This window comes from Juglans microcarpa x Juglans regia, chromosome 5D (genome assembly GCF_004785595.1).
Source record: "Juglans microcarpa x Juglans regia isolate MS1-56 chromosome 5D, Jm3101_v1.0, whole genome shotgun sequence".
Classification (NCBI taxonomy): domain Eukaryota; kingdom Viridiplantae; phylum Streptophyta; class Magnoliopsida; order Fagales; family Juglandaceae; genus Juglans; species Juglans microcarpa x Juglans regia.
The window spans coordinates 28,472,681-28,496,730 of NC_054602.1; the positions used below are offsets into that span (position 1 = coordinate 28,472,681).

General features: G+C 34.0%; 1 protein-coding gene across 1 annotated transcript; it reads left to right on the forward strand.

Annotated features, from left to right (window-relative positions):
- Positions 1-17,103: 17,103 nt before the first annotated feature.
- On the forward strand, positions 17,104-22,923 carry LOC121264041 (MLO-like protein 3). Its single transcript, XM_041167081.1, has 15 exons — positions 17,104-17,328; positions 17,477-17,534; positions 17,653-17,933; positions 18,086-18,202; positions 18,684-18,744; positions 19,918-20,006; positions 20,162-20,236; positions 20,535-20,623; positions 20,764-20,813; positions 20,975-21,015; positions 21,229-21,402; positions 21,503-21,538; positions 21,823-21,890; positions 22,061-22,121; positions 22,246-22,923. The coding sequence occupies exons 1-15, from the start codon at positions 17,203-17,205 to the stop codon at positions 22,600-22,602; spliced, it is 1,683 nt and encodes a 560-aa protein (XP_041023015.1). The 5' UTR covers positions 17,104-17,202; the 3' UTR covers positions 22,603-22,923.
- The last annotated feature ends 1,127 nt before the right edge of the window (positions 22,924-24,050 follow it).

The window sequence follows — 24,050 nt, forward strand, 5'->3', positions numbered from 1 at the left end:
CAACTAGGTGCCTTGTTTGTTATAGCAATTTGTAGTTATTTCAAATTCAACATGTTGATAGACATGCATAGGCATTCACAGGGGCAACATATTCATGAATCACAAATATGTTATCAAAGGTGTGGGGGATACAATGCATTTGGACATGAAAATAGATGATTAAATTATTAACTCGTTTATATCTAAATTTAGTAGGACAACTCCATCTTGTATTGACAGTGGTGAGGTGGGTTAGAGGAAGACTCAATGGAAGAGGTGGATGCGATGGCCATGTTTCATCATCTAGGTGGGTCTCAAGGATTCATCATGGGCCTCCACTACTATACGAAGTAGGAGATACAGAACAAGGTGAATCATCAGATGGTTCAACTCAACTAACAAATGTGGCAGTGGAGGAGGCCAGGGAAGAAGCTAACGAGGTGCCAAGGACTTTAACTGATGAACGTAAGCTGATTCTTGACCCTTTTGCCTTTTCTAGTTTTTGTTCAACTTATATTAAAGGCCGATAATGTCTAATTGATCTAATGGTATTGGGGGCTCAGAAGGTACATATAAGCCCCCTCGAAAAAGTGGTCAGGGACTAGCGAAAGACACGCTATTTGAACATGTTCGTAAATTTGGCAAGATTCTTTTGACTATCAAGGATGGACAAAGAGGTCCATCGTGCTAGAATTACAACATATTTTTTGGACGAGTGACCACAATAGTGAGACTTCATGCAAACATACGACATGCAAGCTGGAAAACAATACCAAAAGAGGAGAAAGAAGAGCTGATCAACTATGTATGGGTAAGACATTTGATAGCTTGGTTTTTTCTCAACCTATTTATTAATGTCACCATGCATTATTTCCATATGCACCATGGCCTCCCCTATGGACCATCCGCACGTCCTGGCTTCGTAGCGGTGCTCAGTTCCGCGCCGAGCGCGTACATAGCCAAGCACCCACACTACGCAACGAGCGATGCCCAGTTCCGCGCCCAGCGCGTAGGTGGCCAGACATCCTCTAGTTCCCGCCAGCAGAAGGACCACGGAGTCGGCACGAGACCATCTCGTCCGATCCCATTGTCGCCCGGCGACAATCCAGGGGACGTTACTCAGTATATTCCGCTCCCGAGTAACCAGAGGAGCTCCACCGAGTTAATACCCCATCTCGGCTTGGGGTCGTGATACACACGCACCAAAAATATTATCACATAAAATCATAGCTTTTCAAAGCACATGAACATGAATGCAATACACGAAAACCCATTTTTCTTTTACAAACATGATCATGCATGAAATAATGAAATGCACATGTACCAACACAATATCTAACATCCATCAATGAACAATACCAACAAATCCAACCAACCCATCAACAACCAATATCCAATTCAACCAAATCAACCAAACAACTCCAATCACAAATCCATCCGACCCCCGAACTCCTCGGACTCAGTCCGGCATGCCAAAAACACAGTGAAATGGGTTAGTGCAAAAATACATTTAAATTACGAAAGTTCTTTGGAGAAATACTTACAGTGCAATATAATAATTTCCGGAGGATCACGAAGCTGCAAGTGGTGATGTCTGAGCAACACCACAGTGTAAAATACACTGTGGCCGTGGGTCACAGATACCCACTTTTCAACGAGGACAAACGAAGACCCAAAAATGGTAGGGTAGGGCCTAGGAAGGTCGGTGAAGCTAGTGGTGGTGGTGGTTTGCCGTGGGTGGCGGCGCAAGGGGTGGTTTTAGGCCAAAATGCACAAATCGGAAATGGGCTTGGTGGGGCTTCACCGGTGACAGATCGGAGGTGGGGTTGGGTCCAATGGGTTGCTAAGAGGTCGAGAATGAAGTGGTAGGAAGATGGTGGCCAATGGCGGTGCGACGGCGGCGCAACGGCTGAAAGAGTGCCGCGGCTTCGAAGAGCTACTGGTGGTTAACGGCGGCACGGATGGAGGTGAGGTTGGTGGGGTGAGGTCGCCGGCGGCTGGGGAAGCTAGCGGGCTGGGCGGTGAAGGCCACCGCCGGCTCACGACGGCGCTGGCGTGAAGGTGGCCCGCGGCTTCGTGGGGTGCGTGTGGGCTACCGGCGGCGAGGTAGGGGCTGAGATTTGGGGAGTGAGGTCACCGGAGGGAGGGGGAGCTGGTCGGCCGGGCGGTGTCGCGCACGACGGGGCGACGGCGGCGGGCTGGGCGGTGAGGAAGAACGGACGGAGAGAGAGAGAGAGGGAGAGGGAGAGTCGCGCACCGGGGAGGAAGCCAGGGAGAAGAAAAAGAAAAAGAAAAGAAGAAAAGAAGAAAAGAAAAAGAAAAGGAAAAGAAAAATAGAGGGAAAAGAAATGAGGTCCAATCCTCATAACTTGGGTCACAAAAATGATCCAACGGAAACGATTTCAAAACCTCAAGTTAAATAAAATAATTTAAACGTAATGGTAAAGTCAAATTGAAATAATTAAATCCCACAGTAATTAATTTAAATATTAAAAGCAATTTAGATGCATAACAATAAATAAATATTTGGAAAGCACATAAAAATAATTTTCACCAAATTAAAATCATAGAAATAAACTTACTAAAAATCCAACCAATTTAAAATAAGAGAATAAATTTTAATTACATAAAAATAATTCCTTCAGTAAAAATACACTAAAATACGGGGTGTTACAAAATCTGTAATTTATGGTGTAGAGCTCGAATGCAAATTGACAATTAAATATATTTTAATTTTTAAGGAGAAATGATATATGTTCTCCCATGGTGTGCAAGCATCGAGCACTCCCATTGGAAAAAGTAGGGGTGTAACTTGTCCGGTTCAGTCCGATTTTGGACAAATTTTAGAATCGAACTAGTATTACATTGGTTTTGAAGAATTAAGAATCGGTACTGGACTAATTCATCACTAAAACCATAACTTTTGGTTTTCTAGTTTCTGTCCTATCCGATTTTTTGGATTTTCAAATTAATAACTTAATATTAATGTTCGTCTTTAAGATTAAAATTTTATGTTATAAAATTAAAATTTATATGTTATATCAAGCTTCAAATGTTATATTAAAAATTATAAGATTACTTTATATTATATCATAATCAAATGTTATATTAAAATTTATAAAATTAATTTTAGGTTATATTAATTTTATGTTATAAGATTAATAAACATGAGTAATAAGATTAAAATTTCATATTATATTAATTCACAAGTTTTTTACACCTTTGGAAAAAAATGGGTTTTAATTTTTTTAACTGATTTTTTCATATGAGTTCTATATCTATCAGCTTTTATATTGCAGAGTGTGAGGAGCATGCACACCCTATACTAGTGTGTATATATATATATATATATATAAATGTTTGGCAGCAATTTGGATAGATCCAATATGAATATATTTAAATCCATCATTCAAAATTTAATTATCTGATCTTTTGGGAAAAGATAACATTTTTCTTGAGTTTTAGAAATAGCATAAGATTGTTCAACAGTTCTAACACAAAATTGTGTGTGCATAGATCTTTCAAACCAAGTGGTTTGATAGATCGTGTTGACATCTTCCATGATCCCAGTACAGACGATTCTGCCTCTTCAAAAGCACAATCTTCTTCATTTACAATGTCAGATGGCATAGCCGACCTGGAACTAATTGTTGAATTTGATCTATTTATCCAACTCATTTTGTCCAACTCATCCAGGGAAACAATTTGATCTTTTTTCGCAGAAACTACAAGACTATTGATTCTAATGATGTCTAAAAATGAATTCAAATGTTTCCAGTGTTCATCAATAGATTTAGAAAAAATAAGAACATCATCTATGTAGACGATGGTAAAAGCAGTGAACGAGTTGAAGATATCGTTCATGATATTTTGGAACTCACTAGGGGCATTTTTTAGATCAAATGGCATCACATTCCGTTTGAAATGACCAAATGGGGTAACAAATGTTGTCTTGTACCTATCTGACTCGGTTATTTGGATTTGCCAAAACCCAGACTTAAGGTCAAATTTGGAAAAGACAACTGCATCACTCAACCTATGAATTAAGTTATTTTTATTGGGAATAGGATACCTAATCCACTCTAAGACTTTGTTCAGAGGTTTGTAATTAATGATTAGACGAGGGGTACCTCTCTCTAGCTCAACATTTTTCTGGACATAAAAAGCAGGACAAGACCATGAGGACTTGCTATCTCTAATTATGCCTTTTTTCTTAAGATCTGCAATTTCAATTTTGCAGAATTATAAATTCTAACTATTCATTTGAATAGGTCTAGCTTTAGTGGAGATAGTGTTTTCATCAAAATTTTTGATATAGGGAAGAGAAACGATGTGTTTCTTCCTATACCAAAAAGTATTGGGTAAAGATATAGAGACTACCGAATACTATTTTGTCATCTTATGCCGAAAGTAGCTGCTCACAGAGACAGCTAGAAGACATAATGATGATACCACTTGTACCCGTGCTTAAACAGTTCACCACTGTTCACTCGTGGATTGATTTACTGTTTTATTTTAATAATTATAAACAGGAACTCCTTACATTATAAAAGGAGAACCTCATCCTAAGCTTAGGCAGAACTCAACTTCGAGAGAAACCTTATGATCCTCTCTCTCCTATTCTGAGTCTCCTAATATATCCTGATTTTGTAAGTGCAAATCTGCACTACCTTTTATTTGTAATTACTTTAAGCTTGTTAATTTTAATAAAACTTATATGTTTATTACAATTAATTTTACATACTCATTCATGCATTTAGCTGGTTCAACCGCCTAATTACTTTATGCTTGCATAATTTATTATTGTGCAATTGACTATGATCTCTTCCATTCTGATCTCTTCCATTTCCTTTCCTTCATTTCCGTTGTTTTGGTATTAGAGCCAGGTTGGTCATCTCTATATCTTCCAGCTATCTCTGTGGATGGCTGCTTTAGGCATAAGGCGACAAATATCTCAAAGGAGACTCTGGTCAGTCTTCTTTGAACTCATGTAGTAGTCAATCTGCATTTAGGGCAGCTATAGGTTCAAACCCGAGGGCCGAGAGTGGTAAGTTCGTAGACCTCTGAGATGCGACGATCAGTGTTGTCCTAGGACAAAATGAGTTGGATAAATAGATCCAATTGAACAATTAGTTCCAGGTCGGCTATGCCACTTGACATTGTAAATGAAGAAGACTGTGCTTTTGAAGCAGCAGAGTCGTCTGTACTGGGATCATGGAAGATTCTAAAATTAGATGTCAACACGATCTATCGAACCACTTGGTTTGAAAGATCTATGCACACACAATTTTGTGTTAGAACTGTTGAACAATCTTATGTTATTTCCAAAACTCAAGAAAAATGTTATTTTTTTCCCAAAAGATCGGATAATTAAATTTTTGAAGGATGGATTTAAATATATTTATATTGGATCTGTCCAAATTGCTGCCAAACCTTTAACTAGGAAAGGCATCAATGCATCTGTTCTGTTTTGTTTAAGGGATGCCAGATTTAATAATTTTAAAACTAGTATTCTCGGAATGATCCAATCCTCTCTTACGGATAGACCAGTCCATTTTAATTGTTATCCTGATTTAACTCTTTCACAGGATAATAAATATATTTTAAAGACTTTAACTTTAAATATTTTAACATCTGGGTATGACATGATCGAAGGAAGTAAACCCCTTTCTTTGATTTATCGGATTTATTATCATCTTTTAAAAACGAATTTAAATCCAAAAGCTATTGCAAAACCCATCCAAGGAAACACTCTACTGATCTAGAGTTCGACCTCAGATGCGGATGTTTCAATTCTAAAGATGATTTTTTGGAAAGATATAACTCTTCCTAAAGAATGGACTTTGGAAGAAGAAGTTCATCCTATTCTTAGAAATCCTGTTGAAAGTTATCCTAATAACATACAACAGTATATGGATGGAACTGTTAAAATTAGTTTGACCAGATTAGATCTCCAGGACTAAGAAGAAATTCTTTTACTGGATCTAGATCTTCTTTTGCAGGGTCAGAAATTCCAGTAAGAAGAGACCAAAATCTCAAACAATTTCTAAAAGATTCTGTTAAAACAGCCTAACTTGCTAATCCTGTTTTAAAACTGAAAGGACTTTCTACGTCCTCTCAAGTTACTTCTGCTTTCTATTCTGCACAGGATGCTGGATCCTCTAAAGACCAACCTATTCATAATGAAGTTGATAAAGAAGAAGATAATTCATCTTTATCACCTACAGCTTCAGATATGGTAGCTCGTGTTGCACCAATTCATCACAGTTTAACTGTGCTGAATAAACCTTTTACTTTTAATCTTATTTATTTTTTTGAAGAGTACAAACTTTAAAAAAAACAGTGCTAAGCGAAAAGCCTATCATGCAAAGTATTCAAAAAAAAAAAAAATAACGTGTTAAAAGGAAATGGAAAGAAGAAATGAATAAGCAACAACAACATATTCTTTTCTTTGATTTTGTTGAAAATATTTATATTTCTAACAATACTTTAAATGTTGTTAAAACTGATTTTGTCTAGGAAGAAAGCAAGATGGTAGTTCAATCTAGACATCCACCTTTAGAGATTGTTCTCATCACTCATAAAGGGGTTGAGATACCTGCTTCACCTTTCAAAATCCAATAGAGAGCAAACCCTCCACCACCAATTCCCAGTATAAAACTCATCAAGAATGAGTTTGGATCAACACATGTGCCCAGTGCTCCCTCCACAGCACTGGATATTACTAATAGGTTCACATCTCTTGGTAAAATTGTGCAACCTGCGACCTTTGAGTCTACGGTTTCTACATCTTTCGATCCATATGCGAAAGCAGTGGCATCAAAAGGTATTGCTTTAATTACTCCACAGTTTTTCCTCCCAAAAGGAAAATCTGAATATTTGAAGAAGCCTGTTGTAACCAATCTGTTTATATAGAACCTAATCGTTCTGTATCAATAGATTCATTCAAAATAGCTTCATCCTATTTTCTACCTAATTTACATTGGATATATAAAGATTCATCAAAAAATCTCCAGTACTATTCCAGTATCTTGATTCTCACAAACTTTCTTGTTATAAAACCTATCTATGATAAGAATTACACCACAAAACTGATTTATCACAATGCTTACATTATTCGAGTTATCACAGAAGCAGAATGGGGAATAGATCCCTGGACTGTCAAAAGACTCCCAGATTCTGTACTGAGTTATAATTATTTTGATTATATAGCTGTCTGGAACCGCTTCATGTTTTTTCAGGTACCTGATATGAGCTATTCCTGGTTCATCAACTTTGATACAAGGTTCAAAGGAACTTTCCCGTATTGGTTTCTCTAATGATGGGACCGATATGGTTTAATTCTCCAGAATCTCCCTGAGCAGCTTGCAAAAGCTTTTACATTTTATGAACAGGTTGCCGGTACAAAATTGAACCGGCACTCTATCATGTTCCCTTATGAGCTTCATTTTTGCAAGAACTACAAATTACCGTAGATCTTCAAATGAAATTATGAAAATAATGATAATATTATATCCCGAGCTTACTTTACAAAATAGTGGGATAAGTTTGGATATACTGAAAAACTGATCAGCCAGATGATTAGAGATTTCCCTCAAGTCGCCCCTGACCTATTAGACAAGAAGGAATTCTCAGCAATCAAATCTGGTTCACCTGTTCCTGAATACCTTTTAATGATTCAGGCCCCTAATTCACCAACTGTTTCAGCAAGAGGAAAAGCCACCAGCTCATCCTCAAAGAAATCTTCTAAGTCTGCCAAAGATAATATCCTCAACAGACTTGATAAAAAAGATTTAATAAAATTGCTTGAACAACAACTGTCTAAGTCCTTGAGTAACAATTCTGAAGACGATGAGAATTCAGAAGCATCTCAGAGGCTTCGTATAGTAACATATTTGGTCATGACTCAGAAGGTATTCCAAAGCTAGAAGATGATTGACTACTACATGAGTTCAAAGAAGATTGACCAGACAAAGGGTAAGACAGTTCATGTCTTAACAGGTCAAATGAATAGTCAGCCTTTAGAATTCTGTAAAATTGAAATTGTAAATCTTAAGAAAAAAAGGCATAATTAGAGATAGTAAGTCCCATAGTCTTGTCCTGCTTTTTATGTCCAGAAAAATGCTGAGTTAGAGAGAGGTACCCATCATCTAGTCATTAATTACAAACCTCTGAACAAAGTCTTAGAGTGGATTAGGTATCCTATTCCCAATAAAAATGACTTAATTCATAGGTTGAGTGATGCAGTTGTCTTTTCCAAATTTGACCTCAAGTCTGGGTTTTGGCAAATCCAAATAACCGAGTCAGATAGGTACAAGACAACATTTGTTACCCCATTTGGTCATTTCAAATGGAATGTGATGCCATTTGATCTAAAAAATGCCCCTAGTGAGTTCCAAAATATCATGAACGATATTTTTAACTCGTTCACTGTTTTTACTATCGTCTACATAGATGATGTTCTTATTTTTTCTAAATCTATTGATGAACACTAGAAACATTTGAATTCGTTTCTAAACATCATTAGAATCAATGGTCTTGTAGTTTCTGCGAAAAAGATTAAATTGTTTCAAACCAAGATCAGATTCATTGGTTATAATATTTCTGAAGGTAAAATCAGGCCCATACAAAGAGCCATTGATTTCGCCGATAAATTTCCTGATGTTATCACTGACAAAAACCAATTGCAGAGATCTTAGGATCTCTAAATTATGTTGTTGATTTCTACAAGGATATGAGGAAACAGTGTCAAACGACTCCTTTCCAATCCTCCTCCTTGGACAAAAATCCATACAAATTTGGTAAGGAAAATCAAAACACATGTCAAAACTCTTCCGTACCTTGATATCCCTACCTCTTATTCATTTAAAATTATTGAAACAGATGCCTCTAACACTGGTTATGGCGGCATTCTAAAACAATCTGTTTCACCAGGTTATTCTGAACAAATTGTTCGATTCCATTCTGGAACCTAGAATCCTGCACAAGAAAAATATAGTACTATTAAAAAAGAAATTTTATCTATAGTACTATGTATTTCTAAATTCCAGTCTGATTTACTAAATAAGAAGTTTTTACTTTGTATTGATTGCATGAGTGCTAAATTTGTTTTAGAACAATATGTTGAAAACATTGTATCAAAACATATTTTTGCACGATAACAAGGTATTTTAAGTGTTTATTATTTTGATATTGAATACATTAAAGGTACTAATAATTCTATCCCTGATTTTCTTACCAGAGAATTCTGGTTCTTGGCGAACCACAGTCTTTTTTAACTTAAGAAGATATTATTCTTTAAGTTCAGGATTTGTAATTTGAGAAATCAAGGTTAGTAATATATTTTCTTGTTCTTCAGACTTGGTTAAGACATGAACTCTTTTACCCTTTGTCTGGCAACAAGCATTGTTACAATTGCAACCTAACTTAAGACTAGTTGGATCAGGAGACCCAGTTTTTGAGTGATACTCTGAATCACTAGAACTGAATTCAAGGATATCAGATGATGAAGACGATGCTATTTCTAGGAGTTGAAATAGTTTTTCTTTATCATTGTTATCAATATCCAGCTGATTAAGATTTTTCTTTAATTTTTTGGCTTTCTTAGGACATTTATCTGCAAAGTGTCCTGGTTTGCCACAGATAAAATATTTTCCTTGAGAAAAATTTTTAGATTTCTTTTTCTTGAAAAATGGCTTAGAAAATGGTTTTTTATAAGTTTTCTTATAAAAGTTATCATGGGGTTTTCTCCTGATACCACCATGAGGTTTAGAAAACTTGTGCTTCCTTTTAGAGGGAGCTATAACAGGAAGTCCAAATTGTTCACAAAATGTTCCTATTTTATATTTGACTTTCTTGCTATTTCTCATCTGCTCTCGAAGCATTCTTTGATCATTGCACATACTAATACCAAGTTTCTTGATTACTGCACAGATATCATTACCATAGGTGTATGCATCGTAATTAAGAGACCCAGCAATAGTAAGTTCATCTTTCACCTTTTAAGCGAACAAGCGAGATAATCCATCAATAAATTTTTCTTTCCAGTAAGGCTTCTGGGAATCATCACGAAGCATTACTTTGAAAATAAAAACATCTTGGTACCATCTATAATCATACATCTGATGACATCTAAGATTATTTAACTGGTCACTGATGCGACTAGTTATATCAGATGGCGTTCCAATAAAATGTTTTAAGATAGTATAAATCAAGGTATTTAAAATCCAACTGCCACGACTCCGCCATCCAACACCTCCATCCAATGCTACCAAAGCCTCACGACAAGGTTAGTGCTCATCTTCTAAGCTTTTTATAGTATTTTGCCTTTAATTTGAGTGGGTTTGGGTGTGGTTGGCCAATGGCCAAATAGCCACTGCAAGAAGGCTACACACTAAGTGTATCCTTCATCTCCAATAGGGAAATCGAAAATAGTTGGGTCGACTCAACCATCTTTAAAATTTCCTAAACTTTTACCTTCGAATGTAAAAACTTACATTTGAACGTAGATAGATACGTTTGAACGTAGTGTATACATGCGAAAATTATACTCACACATTTGAATACAGTTCGAACATTATATTCGACTGTTCTAAAATAACTTTTCCTTGCGAACATAATTTACTTTGGGAATTATTTTTTGAATAGTAGACACTATTAACGTTTGAACCGTGACATAATTACGTTCAAATGTTACTTGTTACATGTGCACATGATTTTTCATGTTCACATATAGCTTTGTACTTTGAACATAAATCACTCATGTTCGAATGTATATGTTTACGTTCAAATGATAGGAAATAGTTTGAACGTTATCTGGCATAGTTTGAACATGCATTTGAACATTTTTATAATTTATCCAATTAGGTTATTAATTAGTACAACACATCTATATAATGAAATGTGTAATGAATTTCTTTTTCTTTTTTGTAAGATATGTCTCATGATAGGGAAATGGGGTAGGGATGGAATCCTGGACATGTTAAGGGTCGGCATTTGAACAGTTATGGTTGAACGTGAGATCAAGGTCGACGAGTTTGACTGCATGACCTTGGAGGGGAGGAGTTTGAGGTCCCTCTTCGTTGCCAGAAAGTGGACTAGCATTTGCATACTGATGGGAAAGATATACCTATCCAAGGTCCATGAATTCCGCATGTAGATGTAGGACATGATACAGTCCATAAATAGTCGCACCGTATCTGTAGGGGAATTGAGTTTGAGGTATTGGCGAATGTCTTCACCAATCTACTGAGGCCAACCTGACGGCTGGAGATGTAGACCCTTCAGATGGTGATGGGACTCAGCCTTAGAATAATGATAGATGATGACTTTTCTTTTGTCTCTTGGGGAGGTACCGTACCCCGTTCGAAACGGAAAACTCATTCCATCATAACATCCTGTTACTATTTTTCTAGATGTTGCAACTCATAGTTGTAACAAATATGTAGATCTAATGGCACGTGGAGATCCTATTGACTTGCCATTGTAAATATTTGTGAAGATCCATTACGATGCTAGCGTCACCTCCATTGGCATGATCCTTACATTATTACATATGGAATGATCATTACTCGATTACTACTACAACGAGGAATGGCACCCTGAGCTAAAGAGTGGTTGGTTGAACATATGAGAATGTTCGAGGCGCAGCCTTGGATAGGCAAAAGTGTATGCTCGACATGAGGTTGGGCCTCTAGCAGATCTTATGCCACTGACCTAGGCTGAGGCTGGTGTTGTTACCCATAATGAGAGTACTAGTGGGGAGCTAATGGTTAGAGCTGCACTAGATGCACGCCTTGCTTGCGTCAATGAGATTGTGTCCAATATTATTGTAAATGTTGATAAATAGATATATGTCCTCAATTGTCTCTTCGGTCATCAGTAGATCGAGGACAATATATGTCCTCGATCGGCTCTCGTTAAGATATCTTAAATGAAAAGGTCAACACGTTGTCGAATGGATTTCATACTCATTTAAACATTGAGTACTAAGCTACGCTAATCCAATTTTTACTTTTGCATTTATCATTTCAGGTCATTTTTTGTTCTCTTTGTGTAATGAACAATATTAATTAATATATTTTATGTTTATGTATTTCAGTTCTAAAAAAATCTTTTAACTTTCAATTTTTTGTTTAATATGATATTCCTTCTTTTGGTCTAGATATTTAAGTTTACAAATTTAAAGTCCAATATACATAGTTCGCACATTAGTGCATATCATGTGCACTAGAAGACATTATGTTCGAATGATGTATTAGTAATGTTTGCATGTCGCTAGTAACATTCGAATGTAACTTAGCCAAATAATATAAATATAATTTAAAAAATGTACGTTCACACATAAATCTTGTAATGTTTGAATAAACTACAACACTAATCATACGTATAAATATATGTTCGAATGTACTATTTACGTTCGCATATTTAATGATATATGTTAACAACAACATATTGTTAATGTTTGAACGTATGTCTTTTAAAGTTTGAACGTTCGGTATCTTCTAACTTTAGTGACGATCACTAAGGGTTATCTGTGATGATGGTTTAATGTCACAAATTCTAAACCGACACAAAAGATAAAATCTATAATAGTGGGTTAGTCTTACATATTACAAGTAATCATGCGGACATGTAATTTAAAGCACTGTGGGTTGATGAGTAGCTCATCTGTAGTTGGCATGTCCATATTTCTTTATAGTAAGAGGAGGGTTAAGTTATGGTTTGAGGTCTCGTTTGGTTATACAAATAAGAAAAAAGTTAAAAGTTGAATAAAATATTGTTAGAATATAATTTTTAATATTATTTTTATTTTGAGATTTGAAAAAGTTAAATTGTTTATTATATTTTGTATAGACATTTTAAAAAAATTGTAATAATTATATGATTAGATGAGATAAGATGCGTCCAACAAGCTGATATTGGATAGTGAGATGAGAATTTTTGATTTTTGATGAAAGTTTAAAATATTATTTTTTAATATTATTATTGTTTTGGAATTTGAAAAAGTTAAATTGAGATTTGAAAAAGTTTAAATTATTTATTATATTTTATGTAAAATTTTAAAATAATAATAATAATAATATGAGATGAGATGAGAAGATAGGTTTGTGTCTCGTTTCGCTTGCCAAACCTATCTAAATCTCTACACGTGCGTTCTAAGCACCACGAGGCGAGAGAAATCTTTGGATCATCTAATCATCCTCAATACTGACGGATCAATATATAAACGTACTTGCTATAGAAGGAAACAATGCATGAGATAAGTGAAAGTACATACTCGAAAAAAGAACTCAAAAGAATCGGAACTTATTGCAATAACCTATTAAAATACGATATCAAATATTAAAAAGTGAGTAATTTAATACTTCTATTTTGAATCCTTAACCTTCTAGTAATTCATCTTCCAGAAACATATTTTATATATAGCATTTAATTTATATTTGGGGTTTAACACACACTCCCATTAAAAAAAAACATAATTTAACTCGGTAGTGGACTTGGAAGATAACTAAAAAGAAAAAAAAAGGTCAATTTGATGTTGTGTGATCATAGACTCCAATATTTTTAGCAAAACTATGTACTTTTCCTTCATGACAAAATGAAAATGCATAGTCATACGGTATATAAAAGAAAAAATGTATTTAGGAAGATTTTTAGAATATATATGTGTGTATTGTATTTGCGAAATACATCTTAATGGGAAAATTGTGTAGAATATAGAATCCAAGTAAATGTGTAATCGGTCTAGTTCGATCTGATTTTGGATATATTTTAAAATCGAATCGGTATACACCACTAGTTTTGAGAATTGAAATACCGATGCAAGACCAATTCATCACCAAATTTGGAACTTCCAGTTTTACTGTTTCAGTCCAGCCTGGTTTTTCTGATTTTTTCGGTGTAATTAGGATTGGCAATAGGGTATCTCAATAACTTTAAAGAAACTTTTGCATCTCCTGTATTTGTTTATGCATTTCCGGTGTAATTAACACTATCAGTAGTGAATATAGTAATACTTCTTTTTTTTTTTTTTTCACTTTAGGCTTTTGGGTATCACGAAATTATTTTACTGAGAGTACTGGGCATCACCAAATTTTGCTGAGCACTTGAACCAACAATACCACCAAACGAATCCAAAAGTAGATTTTAACAAAACCTAGGAACCAAGAGTTTGGCATATAAAAAGTCGATCGAAGATCTGGCACATCAAAAATTCCTATTAAGCAAATCAAGAGTCTTAATTTATATTTCCATCCATCCCTATTAAGCAAACCATGCAAGAGTCCTAATCTATACTTGATTATGTATGTTAGTAATAATACGATGGTTACAAACTTACATATACTAAAATTATTAGTCTATTTATATTATAGTATACGTACTTGATTATTTTATAATAATTAACATATATATACTAATATAGTATTGAATTTAACTATACTCTATATAAGTTAGACTATAAACCTTTTATATGAATATATATTATCAAATGTGTAGAATGTATTTATAAAAAAGAATATATATTATAATGTATCATGTAAAAAATGAATTCCTCTTGCGTTCAATCTACTTTTAAAACTTCTTTGAATGCTAGAACATCTGAACAAACCTATGCTATTTCAAAATCTCAAGAAAAATGTTGCCTGTTTACTAAAGTCTTGATATGTTTTGAAAAAAAACTATAAATACTTGCATATTGGTTTTGTTCAAGTTGCTGTCAAACCATTAACAAGAAAATGCATCAATGCATCTATTCTACTTTGTTTACGAGATGCTAGATTCAACAAGTTTGTTCAACTTGCTAAAGAGGGATCGCTGCTTGGCTCATTATACAGAGAAATTAAATCTCTTTCATCCTATTTTGTTGAATGTGATTTTGTGTATGTGCACATGGAAGGTAATATGGTTGCACATAGGTTAGCTAGAAATACAAAAAATGGGGAAAACATTGATATGTGGTAGGATAGTATTCCAGATTTTCTTTCTCAAGCTCTATGGCTTGACAAATGTCTGTAATTTCTTTTAATGAAACTTCTTTTCTTATAGAAAACAAGATTAAAATCTTATGTTATAAAATTAGAATTTCTCTATTACATAAAATATTATACTAAGATTTAAAAGATTAATCTTATGTTATATAAAATGCTATATTAATAGACATGAAGAATAAAATTTTAAAATTTTATGTTATATTAATTAGCAATTTAACATATAATATATATAATATAACATAAATAAATCATATAAAAAATATTTTATATATAAAAAATTATAAAAATAATATATATAAGTACTAGTCCAGTTCAATTCAAACCGATGTTCTAAATTTAAAACCGAAACTAAATCCGGTTTTAATCGATTTTGCCAAATAAAAACCGATACGAGACATGACCCGTTTGAAACCGAACCGAAAATCGATATAACTGAGGTCTGCTTTGGATAGTGAAACTATCTCAACTCAACTCATTTCATCTCAGCTAATTATTGTAATTTTTCCAAATTTTAAAATAAAATACAATAAATAATTCAACTTTTTCAAGTCTCAAAATAAAAAAAAAAAAAATTTAAAAAAAATTTAATAATATTTTATTCACTTTGATTTTCATATCAACTAATTTTATCTCAAGTACTCATTAACCTAGTTGTTGACATCTTTTTCAGCCCTAAATCCAAGATTTTGATCAAACAAATGGGCAGAAGCTTTGATTGGAAGAGGAAATCTATTCATAGTCCGGTTTAACTCATCACACGCCGCACAAATCTTACATGGCAAACCGAATCAACTTGAAGTCCGGTCCAACTAGCTCCCTGAATCTGAAAATTTGAAACCTCCAAGTCCCTCTCTCGTGAAGCCTCTCCCTCCCTGAAGAAATCCCTCCCCTCGAAACTTATCACTAGAAATCCCTCTGTCATGGGCAAACCAAGTAAAAACCAAAGAGAAGCTTAACCAAATCAATGAAAATCAGAAGCAAACGCAAAAGCAGACACCACAGCTAGATGAAGCACAAACTGTCCCATCTTGATCCCAGGGGAATCACATCCGTTGAAAGCACGAATACAATATGCTTTGTTACGAGAAGCCGGCTCAGATCAACGCACTTTTCATAATAAAAAGGGAAATGGCTGCGAACTGAGGTTGAACGGAAATGGCTGTGAGCTGTGAGATTACAGGGCATAAGAAAAAAAGTCGAAACCCATGGATGATTTCAATAGTTTATCTAAACGCACGTTTAACTTAAAAAAGAAAAAAGAAAAGTCATAACACGCTTTTCGTGTAGTGTATGTGGGAAGGAGGCAGGTGAGGGGAAGTACTCACATTGCCACGTCAAAATATGATCTGATGGAAATCATGACAAGCAATTATAATCGCAACATTTAATAAAAAAAAAAAAAAGGATATGAATTACACGTTCCAAGACTAAATTTATGCATGTATATCATGTGAAAAAAAATTAATTTTTGATAAATATTTACTTTTTTTAATTTTTCAAAGAAGTTCACATAACTGCGCACTCTAGTACTACTAGATTATAATTGTTATTAGATTTTAAAGGAAGGAAAATACTAAATATATTTAAGAAAAATTGATAAAAAATTTATTTTTCTATGTGTCAATTATTAATATGGTTAAAATCATGAAATTTAAAATTTAAAATTGAATTTAAAAAAAATTAATAAAATAAGTCTTATAAATAAAAATATAAGTAAAAATATAAGTAACAGTAATATTCTTTTAAACAAAATTTGAGCCTCCAGATCCGACGTTTGACTGACCTTTTGGTAGACTTTTTAATATTTTGGTGACTAAAATTGATTTCCAAGTCATGTAATGAATTAGGAGACGAGTGTGAAAATAAGAATAAAAGAGGAAGAAAGAAAAAATGATAAGAACAACGTTTCCTATCCGTTGTTTCTGGGATATTTGTTTCCTATAACGTCAAGAAGAAGTGCTTTGTACGTAATATTTCCGGACCATTTGTGCTTTGAATTTATAGTAATGTTTGACGTGTTTGGACATGTATGTATATTTGACTCTGTACTCAGAAAGAGAAAAATAGAGCATTTATGTATGACGTACGTTATATATGCCTAAAAAAGTCTCGGCTCCTCTAGCTTAATCTGGTCACCATCTCAACCTTATTGATGGCATATTCAACTGAGAATAAATAATAATCCTAATAATCAGAAAATCGCAGGGAGAGAAGCAAGCGATCGAGGGTCATGGCGGGCGGAGACTCGTCCGCTCGCTCTCTCGAATACACTCCGACATGGGCTCTTGCCGCAGTTTGTTTCTTCTTCATCTCCATCTCCATTATCCTCGAACAATCCATTCATCTTCTTACCAAAGTATGTATCTATGTATATAATATATATATATATATATATATATATATAAATATATATTTATTCTTTTGGGGTTTCTTTCGCTATTTATATTGTGTACTGATTTATAAACGTGGAGACGTTATATAACGTGAAAAAAATGGAACTGTAGTGGCTGAAGAGACATCGGAAAAATGCGTTGATCGATGCAGTGGAGAAACTTAAATCAGGTGCATGCAACAAAAATATATATTAATCATGCATGCATGCAGTGTGTTATATATTAATTTGGATTTATTAATCATGTTCTGATTGATCTTCTATGTGGGAATTTTAAAATTTGTACAGAGTTGATGCTTCTGGGGTTTCTGTCCCTCTTGTTGGCAGTAACTCAGGATCGTATCTCCAAAATATGCATACCTCTCGATGCTGCGAACGTCATGCTTCCATGCCGCAAAAGGGTCAGTTCCGAATCTACAAAGTTCCAGGTTTCCGAGCACTACTTTGCAAAAGCAGTTGTGGGCAGTTTGTCGCAGATGAGTATAAATCTCTTGTCACAACCCCATAGGTGGCTAGCGGATGAGGATGATGGTACTGCTGCTCGTACTACTGATGATTCTTGTTCCGAAGTATGTTTCATAGTTTGCCTTTTTGTGTTTTGTTTTTTCCTTTTAAATTCATCATCTTCTCGGCCAATATTATATAGTAGTACTGAAGGACATGCATGAATCGAAAGGACGCGGCAATGTTTCGTTGCTAAGAATTAGGAAGGATTTTGCAGGGAAAGGTTGCCTTGGTGACACAAGATGGCCTCCATCAGCTTCACATATTCATTTTCGTGCTGGCTGTTATGCAGATTGTGTATTGTGTTCTCACTATGGCTTTGGGTAGGGCCAAGGTACGTACGTAAAACTAGGTTTACGCTTCAGATCATTGATCCCTAGCTACACGCCACCTAATAATTGACATTATAATGCAAAATTTTTGGGTTATTTCTTGATCGAACCAAATTTATGGTAATTAATATATCTATCAACTTCTCCTATTCATGACAATGCTTTAGTAACAACACGTTGATATATATATATATATGTGTATATATATATATATATATATATCTAATTACAGCTTTACTTTTTACAAATTACAAGACCCGTCAATTTGTTAGTTTTATTTTGAATTTTAAATTTTATAATTTTCAACATATTAATGACATGTAGAAAAATAAATTTTTTATAAATTTTTCTTAAACACATTTAATATATATATATATATGTTATATACACGGCACCTACCGATAGAAAAAGTAAGCAAATTGATGATTGCGCGCACTTCATGTACGTACTTGTCATAATTCCTTAATTATTCTCTGATAATAGATGAGACGTTGGGAAGCTTGGGAGAGAGAAACTCAAACAACCGAGTACCAAGTTGCCAATGGTATGTGTTTTGATCAAACGTACGTTGTCATGCATGCATGATTCAGTATTAATTGATCAGTATGCTAGCTTGCATCTCATATGACTGCTAATTCCAATTAGGCAATATATATATATATATATATATATATAATAATTAAAGCAATCGGCCTTTGCAGCTTATATTAATTAGGCAGTTTTAATTCTTCAGAAATGCTAAATCTAATTAATTAAGCAGTACCCAAATATATAGCTTAATTGGATATATAATATTGCTGGGAAGCCAGAAATCATTATAATTTCGATCCATCGACTCTCAAAGGGGAATTAAAATGTATATTGCTATTTGTATAAAGTACTATATTAGAAGATGCAAGAACTCCGGTCCTTTTCTTTTCTTTTTTTCTCCTCAATATATATATATATATATATATATATATATATATATATATATATATTTGATCTGTCGTGCCGGTGGGTAAAGAAAGATTCTAGAGAATCAAAGTCTTTAAGCTGTATTTTCACATGATGTCAAAAGTTCTTAAGCTCTCAGCTGCACGTTTTTATCAAAGTAAAACATGCATCATCCCAATCACATTAACGGAATACAAGGTCACCATAAAAATTTCAAAGTGGTTAATTAATTTGCAAGTTTTGACATTAATTAGAACGTACGTACGGGACCACATATATATAATCATGTAAATCGTACGTCTAGGCTTGATCACCATTATTAATTTTCGTCTCAATTTTCTTCTGCTTGTACCATTCATTATACAATATACGTGTCTTACAGATAGATAATCTTTGACTGCGACCGATTCAATTTAAGTACACTAAACCTTAACGTGTTTATTAGGCCGTTGAAGAAAACTCAGCAATTAATTATTACGTGATATATACGTGCTACCTAGCTAGTCATCATGTAGTTATAGTAGCTAGTATATATATAAATATGAAAGTTCAGCTAGTTAATGCTAGCTAGCTACGGATGATCAGATCAAGTTATTAATAAGATTAAATTAAAAAAGCCAAATCCTATAAAAAAAAAAAATAGTAGTAAAAGTTATCAAATGCATATATATAGTTTTAATTAATTACATTAATATATATATATATATATAAGTAGTACTACTACTCGATGTTACGTGCATGCAGCATGAGTACTAATATGATTAATAATATTATAAATCAGACCCCAATCGATTCAGATTTACAAGGCAAACCACATTTGGAAGGCGGCACATGAGTTCTTGTACGGGAACATCGTTTCAGCTCTGGATTGTGAGTTGTTGCCTACGCAGCTATTATAAGCGGCTTTTATATAATAATCTCTGTCTGAGTGCTAGCTAAAACATGATCGTCTCATAATTAATGTCTAACGTCGTATACACTAGTTTGGATATTGATTCATGTGGTCCATGCATTCATGCATGCAGAAATGTTTCTTCAGACAATTCATCCATTCCGTGGCAAAAGTTGATTATCTCACTTTGAGACATGGTTTCATCTCGGTAAGTATATCTGTATATATAGCTTTCTTCGTGTTCCTGATTTTATAAACTACTGCTATATATGTAAACGTACAGTTAATTTGGACCATAATTAAATGAATAAATATAGATAGAAGTTACTATTGAGAGCATCTATTTTGCACACATGATGTGACATCATCTAGACCATACATCTCTCCAAGTGAGTGTTGGGAACAATCAACTAGAAGCAATCATGTAATGAATGTAAAGTGTGCACTGCTACAATGACTTCTCTCTAGCATTACTTTAATTAAATATATACTGATCATGTACTCAGGCTCACTTGTCGGCCACCAACAACTTCGATTTCCGAAAATACATACAGCGAACCTTGGAAGAAGATTTCAAGCTGGTGGTCGGCATCAGGTTTTTTACTCTCTCTCTCTATTATAATTATTAGTACCCCAACTTCTTCTACTGATTAGATTTCAAAAAAGAAAAAGAAAAAATCTTCTCCTTATGATCATAATATTCATGATCATGTCATGTTCTTCCTGTCTCGACAGCCCTCTAATGTGGTTTCTAGTTGTTATCTTGATGCTCGTGGATGTGTACGGTAAGTGTATATATATATGCTTCCCCTTAAATTGTTAACTTAATTTAGTTTTTTCTTTTTTTTTTTCCAAGAGAAAATTTGAAGCCGATTTCAATATTCTAGTTACCAAAAACAGTGTCATTTTCTGATGAGATTTTTTTGTATGTGCTAAATTAAAACAGGTTGGCATGTATTTCTATGGGTATCCTGCATTCCTCTCTTGGTAAGCATACAATTATAGGGATTTATCATGCATAAGTCATTATTCATTCTCATAATACCCCACACCTATAGATTTTTTATAGGGTGTGAGAGTGTTTTTCATAATATATGTGTGTGTTTTTCATAGGGTGAAGAGTGTGAGATAGTGAATAGTAACTGATAAGAAGAATTTCTCACACCCACGCTAATTCCTCTATACATATTGCTTTACTAGGTAGTTCTAGTTCTAGGAGCCAAACTCGAAGTCATTGTTGCGAGAATGGCTCTTCAAATCAAAGATCAGAATAGTGTGATTCAAGGAACACCTCTTGTTAGACCCAACGATAGTCTCTTCTGGTTCGGGCACCCAGGATTCGTCTTAACTCTTATTCATTATACTCTATTTGTGGTACGTAATTCCCTTGATTTCTCATAATAGAAATACAAGAAAAACATTTGCTGCGACATTGAACTATTACTGACTAATTTTTGTGGACATTTTAAATTAGAATGCATTCGAGCTGGCCTTCTTCATTTGGGTTACAGTAAGTTTCCATATATAGCTAGACTGCTCAGATGATCAGATCTTTTCTATGTCCCTTGTTATTAATTGAAAACTTCGCAGGCCGTGGAGTTTATTTTACGAGCAATATTAAGTACAAGTCTTTAAGTAAGTCTCGCGCAGACTTTTATAAAAAACAATATTGGCAGTATCCATTGTTTTACAAATCATGTGCTGCGTGGGACTTAGATACTTGAGAATGTAGAAAGAATTACTTTTATCTTATACTTATTGTGGTAATTTCAATCTCTCTTCCTGCTCTCTCAGATTGAGTTTGGTTTCAATTCTTGCTACCACGAGCATACTGCAATCATTGTAATCAGAATTGTACTAGCGTACGTAAGAGCTGCCTTTAGCAACCCATCTTCCATTTACATATATATATATATATATATTTTTTTTGTTCACTACTTTCTAATAATTATAGGATTCCTGAGAACAGGTTGTTCATCTTCTACAGATATTTCATCTAACTTAATGATTCTAATTCGTTGGATTTCCTCAGGGTGACCGTTCAAGTACTTTGCAGCTATATTACCCTCCCTCTCTATGCACTTGTTACGCAGGTGAAGATATTGAAGATTGTCATGTTGTTACTTTGCTGAAATATATATATATATTGACAGATTTCAAAATGCATGCAATTAGCATCAATTAATGTTTGTATTGTTGTTGGTTCGGACGTCACAGATGGGGTCAAATTTCAGGAGCAAGGTACTAGAAGAGCAGATTGCTAATATCATAAGGCAATGGCACGCTGAAGTTAGGGAGAGAAGGAAGAAGCAAGAACTATTCATGCCGTCTCCAGCTCGCAAGTCTTTGTCCACGGAATGGAGCCCCAGAAGGAGTAGTACTAGTGCGCATGGAGTTTCTTCATTCCAAAGGCCCAGATATATGAGAAGCGACAGCATTAACAAAGGGAAAATAGTGGAATTAGGAGAAAGATCAGATCAAATGGTAGTACTGAAAGAAGAGGCAGCTGCTGGATCATCTAGACGTCCATCTCGGGCTGTCGTACTAGAACTTCCGACAGTGAGAAGACAGTAGAAGATTATATTGACGAGTAGTGCAAGGAAAGTACTTCAGTTTCTGAGAGAGAAAGAGCGAAGCGTTTCCAAATTGAAAACAGCTATACTAATGTTAGAATTTTAAAAGATTCTTGTATAGCAAATGGAGTACCGCAATGAGATCTCAATCTGATGAAATATATTTTCCTGAAGAACTCGAGCTCTCCATGGATGAAAATGGAAAATGCTTTTGTTCATGCATGTATCTACTTTTGGATGTGGAGTCTGTCCTAGGCTTAAAAATCCAGACTTGAAGTTGGGGCTTTATCTGTTTGATACTAGAAATCATCAAAATTTAGAATAAAACTCTGTTTGTGTTCATGTCATGTTTTCTTAATTGATGCTAGAAATAAAGCCATAGACATGAAATTTGGTCAGAGATGTGGGTGCTTGTGTAAACCATAACTGAACCTGTAAAAATAGAAATATGGAGTTGAGATTAATTAGAACCATGAAATCTCTCTAACTCTTTGTTGAAGCAATCTTAAAGTATAAATGCTATTTTGGATCTCTGATTGGCCTCTGTTTTGTCTACCAAGAAGTAGGGCTGAGCGCCGACCACTTTGGAGTCGGAGGGCCGAACCTCCGACTCTGACTCCAACTTTGTCGGCCGACTCCGACTCCGAGATGTTCAGAATCCGCTCCGCCTCCGACTCCTACTTGTCAGAGTGGAGTCGAATTTTTGGACTTTTTTTTATCTTTTTTAAATTCATATTTGACCCACTTTAAAAAAAAAAAATTGTGGCCTTTCAAATTTCAATTTTCTCAAAATTACAATCATAACTTATTAAACTTTTGATTATAACAAAAAATACAACTAAATTAAACAAGTAACATACTAACATGCATTCAAAAATAAAATAAAAAAAAGGTGATATTTTTACATGTACTCCCATCATCCATGATTCCATATCCACATCCAACTAATCGCTACAGTAAACAAAGGCACCATATACGAAATGAAGATTAAAGAAAAAGCACCGTTTATGAAATGAAGATTCAAAAAATAGTATTACTATTTTATATATAATATAGTATTACTATAATATACTATTAGTCTATTACTATATCTTATAGTATAATTACTAATACTATAGTATCATACTATTAGCATGTTAGTGATTTAATATTATATATATATATTAAATCTCTAATCTCTTATATTTAATATATATATATATATATTAATATATATAAATATTAGTAATACCCTAATAGTATTAGTGTATTAGTATTAGTATTAGTTATTATTAATACTATATATAGTTATAGTGATTAGTATAACTACATTAGTATTAGTTATAGTGATTTAGCATAACTATATTAGTATAAGTTATAGTGATTTAGTATAGGTATAATACTATAAGTTATAACTATAGTCTATATTAGTATTAGTATAAATATTAGTATTAGCTATAGTGATTTAGT

What these genes read in the sequence shown, in the direction of transcription:
- LOC121264041 (XM_041167081.1), top strand. Translation starts at nt 17,203, where the DNA reads ATGGCGGGCGGAGACTCGTCCGCTCGCTCTCTCGAATACACTCCGACA. An exon ending in TGAGACATGGTTTCATCTCG is followed by an intron (nt 20,237 to 20,534) that starts GTAAGTATATCT and finishes TCATGTACTCAG; the next exon opens with GCTCACTTGTCGGCCACCAA. An exon ending in TCTATGCACTTGTTACGCAG is followed by an intron (nt 22,122 to 22,245) that starts GTGAAGATATTG and finishes CGGACGTCACAG; the next exon opens with ATGGGGTCAAATTTCAGGAG.